The following is a 10,692-nucleotide window of genomic DNA, read 5'->3' as shown; positions in this document are numbered from 1 at the left end:
CAGCACCCTCCCACAGGCACAGGTGGGGCTGTCCCACAGAGTGTGAGGTCAGGAAAAGAGGCCTAATCCCTGGCAGCGTAACGGGACGGGCACAAGGCGGGAACAGCGGGGGGACCCCGGCCGGACTGCGCTAGCTGAGCATGCTGGGACACGGAGTCCCCTCCGGGGGAACCGGCGCGGAAGGGAGGACGCCGCGCACTACAACTCCCGCGGTTCCTTGCGCGCCGCGCCGTCTCCTAGGAGATGTGGGGATGCGCGCCGGGGGTCCCGCCGGGCCGGAACTACCGCTCCCGTGGTGCCCCGCGCGGCGCCGCCGCCGCCATGGAGCGGCGCGTGGCGGAGCAGCTCCGCAGCGCGCTGGGCCCGCTCGGCCTCGAGGCGCACGCCTTCAAGGTAATGGCGTCACCGTGACGTCACGGGAACGACGTCACTGCCCGCGGAGCTGCAGGGGCTGAGGGAGCGCGGGGCGCGGAGCGGGTCCCGGGGCCGCGCAGGGGCCGGGGGTGCCGGGGGTCGGTGCCCCGGGGAGCTCGGGGCGCCCCTCGGCCGAGCGGGGCCGGGCACGCCCCCGCGGAGCCGCTGCGGCCGGCGCAGGCGATGCGCAGCGCGGGGTCCGGCCGGCCCGCCCGGGAGCGCTGGGCAAGGTGACCGCAGCGGCAGCTCCGGCCCGTGGTGCGGGCCCCTGACCGGCGGGGTCGGGGGGTTACGTAATGACACATCTGCCCCGGCAGACGGCAAAGTCCTCTGGGCAAGGTTATATTTTAATCTGAGTGTGGGAGCACCTGTCTGTGGAAGTGCTGACCACCTCATGCGCTCCTCTGACCTCTGTTCTGCCCGTGGAAGGGGCCCCCCCTGCAGCCTCTGCCACTGTGCCCTGTTCACCTGTAACTGCAGGGGCTCCTTCCTTACCTGCCCCAGGGCAATCTGCAATAAATCAATCTGCGATATCGAATACAAATCAATCTGCAATAAACGTGCCCTTCCCTCGGGGAGTGTTGGATCTGTCACCTGAAATACTTTTATTTCCTGCTGTGATGTTGTGTGCATAAAAAGTACAAGGCAATGAGGTGGTGAGAGAAGTAATGAGATAAGTGTCTCCAGAATTTGGAAAACTCAATGCTGCTTGCCTAAAACACATCAGCAGAATTCGGGGCAGAACCCAGATAAAAAGACTGTAGCTACCAGAGGAGAAACCTTCTAGCCCTCTAGCTCTGTCCAGATTTCATTCTTACACAGCCAGCCCTGGTGCACTGACTGATGTTCACCGGGAAACCAGCAAAGCTTAGATTCACATTCTCTCTAATTCCTTGTAACATCTCAATTCAGCACCTTTGGAGCCACAAAACTGATTAAACGTAGAGGTTCATATCAGAATGTAAACTTTATAGTGAATCTAGTTTTTGTTCTGTGTTTCCTCATGGGCAGTCTGGCTGCCACTGCCAGCTGCAGAGTCACCGTCAGAGTAATTTCACTGATTGTTTAGAATAACCAGTATATTTCATTTTCAAACTTACTGTTCCATTACTCAACACTTCTCTGACTGTTAGACCTGGCCTTGTGGCACCCCAGGAGAGAGGGAGTTGTCGTAACGTATGAAAAGAGTGATGTTACTGTGCAGGGCATCAGGAGTGGGCTGCAGGGGGTTTGGGCCATTTCCTCCTGCACTTGGCAGTTGCAGGTCCAAGCCCTGTCCTCCTGCTCATGCTTCCTGCTGCCCTGGCTTGATCTCTCATTTCTGGATTGTGTCCAGCCCTGGAATCAAATATCCAAATGTGGCTGTGTCATAATCCACGTGCTACTGGTAACAAATGTTTTTAGGGGGGCTTAGCACTGCCAAGAGCTTCACATCCTTCATTCCACACAAGTGTTTCCTGCAGAAGAAGTGAAACATGCAACTTGTCACACAAAACAGAACCACCAGTTTCTTTCTGGCCCAAGATAAGAGAGAAAAGCCAAACCTGTAAAAGCTTTATCTCAACGAAACAATCTGATTTGCATTGGCAAGACTGATTGCTCATACTTCCCTCTAGGTTTCTGAGCAGAGCTGGATAAAGGGCAGACTGGAGCTGAGTGCTGTGTGTGATTCTTATCTCCCAGCTCACAGCACAGCTTTCCCAAACTGTGATTCCTGGTGTGCAGAACAACTTGGTGTGAAAGGAAGGCCCTGGGCAGGTTGCTCATCTGGGTTGCAAATGGAGGGGGCTACAGTTATTTCCACATTTTTACATTCCTGTGTGTCCACTAGAGTGGTGTCTTTGTTGTGATGGAAATTTGTGTTTCTTTGCCAAGGTTGGGTGGTACAATGCTGTTCTCCAGCCAGCCTTCCACCTCCCCTACCCAGATGACACGCTGGCCTTCGTGGTCCTCAGCACACCGTCCATGTTCGACAAGGCCCTTAAGCCTTTTGTGAACAAAGAACGGTTAAAAATAATCAGGGACCCTGTGGATCAGTGTGTTTCTCATCACTTATCACGTGTGAAGGAGGTAAGAATCCGAAATACCCATTCCATTCAGTGCTGTGGCATGTAACTGGCTGGGTTGAGCAGCAGACAAAGCCCTGCAGGCTCCTGCCCTGCTCTTTGGAAGGGTGAAGCATTATTCCTGAAGGAGGGAGCATCAGCAGCCTTTGGGTGGTTTACTTGCAGATTCTGCCTCTAGATTACACCTCACAGCTGTGAGGGAGCTCTGCAGGCACAGGCTGAATGCCCACAGCCTCAAACCTGCTAATAGAATTCAGCAGCAGGATGTGGGAGTCTGCAGGCTTCACATGTGCCTGATTTGCTGCCATCCAGCAGTTCTGGAGTGGCAAAGCTTTTTCCATGAGCTTGGGCTGATGTTTTCAAATTTTCCCAGAAATTCCCTGACCAGAGGGTGGATATGATGTTTGATTATGAGATGCTGCCGAGCCGAAAGCCCAAGTTCCTGGCACAGACAGCTGCTCACGTTGCTGGAGCTGCATATTACTACCAAAGGAAGGATGTGAAGCTTGATCCTTGGGGCAAAAAGGTGAGGCAGAAACACAGTCTGGGAAGAACCATTGAACTGCAACCATTGAACTGTACAGTGATTGTTTGCTCACTAGTCACTAGTTCATCTTGCAGGAAATGACAAAGTCCAGAGCACATACAGGTTGATAAAGTGTTTCAGGTGAGAATTGGAAGCTTCCAAGATTCTCCAGGGTAGTAGGGAGATGTGCATGGAGAGAAATACCTTAATCTGTTAAACCTACTTAGAAGAATAAATGGCAGTGTAAAGGAAAACCTGTTCCTTACAGCATTACAAACCAGGGGGAAATGCTCTGTGGTTAATTTCTGTAATAAATTTGCAGAAAGGAACCTCTCCCCAACATTCCAGGGAGGTGTGTGTGGACACAGAAAAGTGGGAGTGAAATGCAGTGCTTCGAGCCAGATGTTCAGGAAAGTTTTCCCTTCTTCTCTGTACAGCTCTCTAAGAGAAGGTTGGGAGAGAGAGAAGCATCTGATGGATGCTTTGAACTCTAGCCTTGATTAGACACAAAGTGAGGCAGCCTGCATATTTTTTCTTTCTTCCAGAAGATCTTTGGCGTTTGTATCCATCCCAAGTATGGTGGCTGGTTTGCAATCCGGGCTCTCCTGCTCTTCCCAGCCATCCAGGTGCCGTTCCTGGAACAGCCCTCCCCTGTGGACTGTGTGAGCACCGAGGAGAAGAGGATCGAGCTGCTGGAGCAGTTCAATTTCCACTGGCAGGACGGCCGCTACAGGGACATCATTGAAGTGAAGGAAAGGTACTCGGAGGAGCAGAAAGCCTACTTTGCCACTCCTCCAGCCGAGAGATTCCGGCTGCTGGGGCTCTCGCAGGAAGCCCAGAGAATCACATTTCACTGAGAAACCGGCTCTGCGGAGGGCAGAGGGCAGCAAAGGGTAACTCACGAGCACCGGCTTTTCCCGGTGCCGAGGGGGAGGAGGAGGATGGTTATGCTGCTACAGACATGGCAAACCCGAGCAGCCTCAATGCAGACATTGCAATCAAAGCTTCCCAGGGAGAGGAGCACTGCTCTGCGGTCTGGGGGAGGTGGGAGCCCTCTGTTCTGTGCTGCTGCTGATCTGGGGTGTCCTTTGGGGAGCCCAGTTAGATGCCATTAGCCTTTGGTTGGGAGTAGTTTAGACATCCTGGCAGTTTCAAAATCCATGCTGCTCATTAGAGAAATCACTTTTGTTCTCAGAAATTTTCTTTCTGAATGCTCTGTTTTTATTCTTTGTAGGTGTAAAAAAAAAAAAAAATCAGTCATTGTACTACTTAGTTGGATTTTGTCTAAACTTGGGGCAGGTACTTTTTTAGCCAGCATTTTGTTATCCTGTGCCATGACCCTCCCTAGAGAACACATGTCCAGTCTTTAGAGTCTTGCCTAGGTCACATTTAAGCATTTATCCATTCATAGAGCTGACTGGAATCTTTGGAAAGATGCTGAGTAATGTCCATATGATTGGAGGTTTTACTCACATTAAGATAACTGACTGAAAAAGACAATTCTTGTGGCCTTTTCTATGGTAGACCACATTTGTGTTAAAACTATTTTTCAGTGCCAGCACGCAGCTCACCCCCCACAGTTACTGCCACAGTTTCCTGGTGTGCTTTCTTTGTGGGAAAGACTGTAAACCTGCACACATGTAAAAGCCATGGCACAAGGCCTTGTCACATGCACAGGCAAACAAGCACAGAAGAAAGGGAAATATTAATGACATTTATGTTACTTATATTGCTGGATTAAACATGTTCAGACAGAAGCAACATTTTTTCCATGACTTTGTCCTGCTACATTTGTTCAGAGACTACAATGCACCTGGAAATCAGGAATTCGTTTCTCTTTGAGCAATTTGAGGCTCAGATCTCGTTAAAGTAATATCATACACTAAAATAATATTTTGTGAGAGTTGTTTTACTAGACTGCAGTGCAATGCTGCAAATGGACAGGCACTTTTTTCCTTCTGAGGGTACTAACATGATGATGAAGAAATACTCACTTTGCAGAACTGAGCCCTTTCTTTTTATGTTGGGATTCTTCAGAGCTTTGGAGACTCCACCAGGAAGGCTGCCCTCACCATTGTTCACTGCTGGATACAGTTGCTCACAGTCAGTACACTAACTCATTGTAATCCAAATTCAGGATAACAAGTTTGCTTCCCTGTAAACAGAGTAGTGAGCATGTGATCACTGGGTTTGTTCACTGCATTAGCTGTTACAAAAAAGTCTTTGTTGCTTTCCATGCTTTGTTCATCTCTGACTAAGGCAGACACCTGATTTAGAATGTGATAGAGGTATTGTGATCTTTAATTTAAGGTGAAGAATGAAATTTGTTTACAGAATTACTTTTGGTTCAAATTTGTTTGATGTTTCAGAACTTTGAAACTGAACTGTAATTTAACAGGGGCTTGAGGTAATGGCTCATACTAGTAACAAAGACAAAATACTGATTCTCTTAGAAGGATAAATATAGATTTGAATCAAATCTATCTTTTTGTATTACAATTTAAAGTAAATTATTTTGATTTTTTAGTATTGATTTATTAAAAATATTTAATATTTTGTCTTAATTTATTAAACAGATTACCATGGTCACTGCATTTCAATTTCTGTAATTTATTTCTCTTCAAATGCTATTTTGGTTACTAAATATACAAAGTTGTAAGTAAACCTCAGTACTGAGTATTTTTATTTAAACAATGCAGTTCTTAACTTGTGAAGAAAGAACTCAGGATGCTCAGTGGTTTTTTTAATATCCTGAAAAGAATGAGCTACCTAAGACACACAGAGTCCAGTATCTGAAAACTAAGGAAAAAAATGGTTATCTTAGCAGAAGTTAGTAAACTATTATCACAGGCCCACTGGGATATAAAAAGTAAAACCTACATCCAATATGAGTAAGTCCAATAAAGGTTTATCTTTACCAGGTCATTTCAGCAAGAGCATTAACAGCAAGCACCATGACAGTGCACTTCTCATTCCTTCCTCTGTTCTTAACAGTAACAAAAGTTCCAGATGTCCAGTGAGACATAACTGAGGGACTTTCCCTCAGTAGCACTAAAGTAAGGCCTGTAAGAACTGGAATTTTTACTGGTTAAAACCTATTAGTGAACAGAGTCATAGATCCGTGTTCCTTGTGCTTCTGGGAATACAGTTGTGTCAGGCAGAACAGAGTGCAAATATTTATGTAGCAATATCCATTCCTACTACAGTGATTTTGGAGTGACTTGGACTGGGCATTACTTTCTTTCTCTCAGCCAGCTCACTGAGATCCACAGCTGCACAGTGAGATACACAGTGAGTAGATTTCTCCCCTTGCTGGTTGGAGTATAAGGGCCTTTGTCTTATGAAATTGAAGTTTGAGAACCTGTTTGACTTACCTCATCTCTTGGGACAAGACCAGACATGGTGAGGAATGGATCAGCCTTGGATCCTGAGGCATTGTGAAGGCATTCTTAGTTTCAGCCCTTGCAAATGTCAAACAAGTAATTGCAAATACTTGGATAGATTTACTAGTTCAAGTATCACATTTTACATTTTTAAGCAAGTTACTCTCTAAATCCTAATTTTTAAACATTTATTAAAGATTCTTTTCCTCAGTATAACCAGTAGGGTGAGTATTCGAGAGCTGAACAGGAAAAATAAAAGAAATTAAAAGCTATTTGAATTTAAATTCAGTTTTAGCCACAAGGTATTCAGTACATTTCAAGCTAATAAAATAGTTTATGGAGAATTAACAAATTTGTAATAGTTTCATGCATTTACCATTCTTACTATCCTTAGTTTTTCCCTATTTTTTATTTTTCCTTAAAAACAACTGAGATTTTTATAACCATTAAAGATTTGACAGACAATACCAATCAAATACAAAGCACAGTCTAACCTGGTTACCAACAACCATCAGGGTTGTTGCTCAGAAAAACACCTCCAAAAACACTGTTGGTGGGTTTTGGTATCAGTTTGAATCAGCTACATCTCAGTGGTACAATAATAAGCACTAAAGTTTCTTTGTGGTGTGAAGAAGAGTGTGGCAAACTTAATTCCTGATACTGACTTTTTCCTCTCCCATAAAAAGAGTGGCTTGTAACAATGCTGTTTTCCTCTGAACTATGGAAAACTAAAGATGCTTTGCTGTATAAATGTGTGCTGGTGTGTCAATCAAAAATAGCCAACCTTAGGAGAGCAGGGAACTCTTCTAGTCTGTTGTTTGATGGGGGTTTTAAAGTCTGGTTTGGGCTGGGGTTTTTGCTATGTTTTTTATTTGGGGTTTTTTAGGAGAGCAGGGAACTCTTCTAGTCTGTTGTTTGATGGGGGTTTTAAAGTCTGGTTTGGGCTGGGGTTTTTGCTGTGTTTTTTATTTGGGGTTTTTTAGGGCTGGATTGCCCTCCTCTGGATCAGAAGCATAATTTTACTCATTCAGTATAATATTAATGGTCTTTTATTTATTTGTGACCAAAATTATTATTGGTGTAACTACTATTTGTCATGGGTTATATTTCTGAAAATGCACATTGACTTGAATTGAAATTGAATCAAAAATCCCCAAGTTAAGACTGATGTATTTTAAAAAAAGATAGTGGCAGCTACTGGTCAGTGCCAGTGTGGTTATCAGCACTCTTTGTTAAGCCTCATGCAAAAAGTGTGTTTAATAAATTAGCTTTGAATACTGACTTCAGCAGCAGCAGTTCAAAACTCTTCCTCTGAGGGAAGTGGTTTTGCTGCTCACTGCAGCAGAGAAACAGCTGCACCTCTGCAAGCTGAACTTTCAGAGATTCATCTACCAAAATAGCCAAATGTATTCATGAGAGGGTTTTTGCTGTTACACTGGCTCCCTGTGCTATCAGATAGCCTGTGGCAGATCATCCATCACATTTCCTTCAGAAAACAGAACAGGGCACTTCCTTCTAGGTTTTCAAGGAGGAAACAGAACACCAAGGAACACAAATGAGCTTTTATTTTTCCTCTGTGAGTCAAAAAGATGTCCACATTCCTTAGGAAATACGGTGGGAAACTTGAAAGAATTGAATATTTTGTCATAAAATGAGCAGTAAGATATTTTGGTGGAATGATTAAAATCTCTCCAGTAATATACCAAGATCTGCAAAATGTGATTATATATGCATACAAATATTTGAAATTACTACTGTCATTAATATTACATCTATAATTCTCATGTTATCTTTGTTGATGTTTGTACATAACTCAGTGAGAATGCAGTTTTACTTTTAATAACTGCATAGATTTGCTTTTCCCCCTAAACACCTTGAAAAGTTCTGAAGATCAGACACATTTACACTAAGTTGTTTGGGGTTTTTTCCTCATGTAGAACAAACCATGGGACAGGAAAATTCCTTAAGTGTATTACAGAAGGAGTGGAGAGATTTTTCTGTGTTTCCTAAATTTATGCAGACTCATTGCTTTTTCTGTATAAACCCTCTTATTCTTTTTAAAGGAAATTGTCTTAGGTTTTAATTTCATGTCATAACTTTTTTCCAGTATTGTTCAGACTAGTCTTCCTGAATCATTCACTCTTACTTCAGTCTTCCAAAATGTAAAAAACTGCCCTATTGTTGTGAAAAGTGAATTTGATGTAATACATCAATTTTAGGCTATGATGCTTTATCAAGTGTAGGTTGAAGACTTTTTTCCTTTCTAGATAAAAGATACTGGTTTTACTCATCAGTGCAGATACTTCAAAAATCTGTTGCTGTGGAATATGGAACATAAACCTACTGGACTTGGTGTCAGAGGACAGTGCAACCTTAACGACTTCACCGGGATTTAGTCACACATCTGCTCCAACGGTTTCTTGCACAGAAACATCCTAAATTCAGACACGTGTCCCCATAACATGTACAGTGATTCAAGTTTCAGGTGAAAGTGCCAAATTTCACATTGAAGCAAACCTTTCATCACTAGGTGTGGTGAGAATTGCTTCCCACAGGCTCAGCTCTTGTTCAGGAGCACTGCAAACAACTCACAGCCTGTTCTCCTGCAGCCACCCAGGGGTGTGCAGCACAGGGCCGCTGGTAATGCAGGGTTTGTTTGACTCTACATTAAAGGCAAACCCCTGGTTTTTCTTTCCAAGGATTAAAAATAGAACTACTGTATTCATGAGCAAAAGCCATTTCTTCGATTTCTTTGTTCAGTGTTCTTTTTGTACATACCATTAAATTGTATAAAAAAAGAAAAAAGACAGTAACAGCTCTAACACTTTCTGAATTAATTGTCCAAGCGTGCTGCATTCCACTACTCTGCACTTCCTCATTTCACCCTTTGCAAATTAGAGCCAAGATGTTTCTGGTTTAAGTCCTCTATCTGTCTAGCAATATACATCAGAATTCACATTTGCAGACTGTCACGTAATATAATACTGAACACCAGAGCCACTGAAAATTTCAGACTATTAATACAATAAACCTGAGTATTTTAATATAATCTTTACATAACTTATTTTGATCTGTAACATTACTAAAAACTGCTTTCATGGAGCTTTTGCAAACAGACTTTCCTAACCAAAGAGCAACATTTTGCAATACCTGTGAGATATAAAATGCTTGCTTTTGTTCTTTGAACTTTATCGATTTGCTGGACAATCCAATAACATATTCAACAAAGGCCTGATAAAAAGGATGGAATACTTGTAAAGAAAATAGTACTTTTAAACATTAGTAACTTTTTATACTGTTTTTCAAAACTACTGAGAAGCTCGCTTTGTAACAAGTGATAATTCTTTAAACATTAAGAGGCAATTTCTTTCTTCTAAGCATCTAAATATAAATATGCAGTTGTTAATTTTGAAATAACTAACTCAGAAGTTGCATAAAATCTAGTAAGGGTTAGATTCTGTATGTTGAATATCAAACATCACATCCTATATATGCCAAGATATATTATATAGAATTTATGTCTGATGCACAGCTTTATATTATACATTCCAAAAAAATCAAGTTGCTCCTGCACAAATGCTATTGTCTGAAAACCTAATTACAAATATCTGTCACAAACATGAGGGAATAAATTTTTAAAATTCTAGATAATATGAGAGAGCACAGTGTGTGTGTATTGGGCTTGTGTGGCAAAGTTTGATAGCAGAGGGGGGTGACAGGGGTGGCTGCTGTGAGAAGCTTCCAAGGGAGCCAATGCCAGCCATCTCTGGGATAACAGAGCTAAGGGGGACAATTGTGCAACAACCTGCAACAGCTGAGAGGAGAGGGAGAATGTGAGAAACAGCTGCTCAGACACCAAAGTCAGTGATGGAGGGGGAGGAGGTGCTCCAGAGCACAGATTCCCCTGCAGCCTCATTATTTCTCATTATCCTGCTCTGATTTGATTGGTAATAAAATTAAGCCAATTTCCCAAGTGTGTTTTGCCTGAGACAGTAACTGATGAGTGATCTCTCCCTGTCCTTACCTTGACCCATGAACCTCCACTATTTTCTCTCCCCTGTCCAGCTGAGGAATGGTTACATAAATCCCCAGGAATCACAGCAATCAGCAACAAATTAAGAGATCTAGGATAGAGACACAGTAAGATATATTTCAGTTTCCCTTCACCTGACTATTCTAAAGAAATATTTGAGTAAAGGTTATATTTATAAAAAACACTCAAACTAGGAAAATAGATGTGCAGTCACTCACACATTAAAAAAAAAAAAAAAAGCAAATATCACATCTATCCTTTCTGATTTAC

The 10,692-nt window shown here is 43.1% G+C and overlaps 1 protein-coding gene across 2 annotated transcripts; it reads left to right on the top strand.

The window, feature by feature from the left end:
- The first annotated feature begins 249 nt into the window (after positions 1 to 249).
- MMACHC (metabolism of cobalamin associated C) lies at positions 250 to 5,600 on the top strand. 2 transcript variants are annotated; one of them, XM_059853923.1, is made up of 4 exons: positions 250 to 393; positions 2,290 to 2,484; positions 2,854 to 3,006; positions 3,555 to 5,600. In XM_059853923.1, exons 1-4 carry the CDS (start codon positions 322 to 324, stop codon positions 3,861 to 3,863), a joined length of 729 nt encoding a protein of 242 aa, XP_059709906.1. In that variant the 5' UTR covers positions 250 to 321; the 3' UTR covers positions 3,864 to 5,600. The 2 variants fall into 2 exon arrangements, with proteins under 2 accessions (XP_059709906.1, XP_059709905.1); XM_059853922.1 differs by having other exon boundaries at positions 3,552 to 5,600.
- The last annotated feature ends 5,092 nt before the right edge of the window (positions 5,601 to 10,692 follow it).

Source organism: Haemorhous mexicanus, chromosome 9 (assembly GCF_027477595.1).
Source record: "Haemorhous mexicanus isolate bHaeMex1 chromosome 9, bHaeMex1.pri, whole genome shotgun sequence".
Taxonomy (NCBI): domain Eukaryota; kingdom Metazoa; phylum Chordata; class Aves; order Passeriformes; family Fringillidae; genus Haemorhous; species Haemorhous mexicanus.
This window is presented reverse-complemented; position numbering and strand designations above follow the sequence as displayed.

Coding starts and splice junctions, on each gene's coding strand:
- MMACHC (XM_059853922.1), top strand. CDS start 322: ATGGAGCGGCGCGTGGCGGAGCAGCTCCGCAGCGCGCTGGGCCCGCTC. Junction 394..2,289: donor TCGAGGCGCACGCCTTCAAG/GTAATGGCGTCA, acceptor TTCTTTGCCAAG/GTTGGGTGGTACAATGCTGT. Junction 2,485..2,853: donor ACTTATCACGTGTGAAGGAG/GTAAGAATCCGA, acceptor AAATTTTCCCAG/AAATTCCCTGACCAGAGGGT.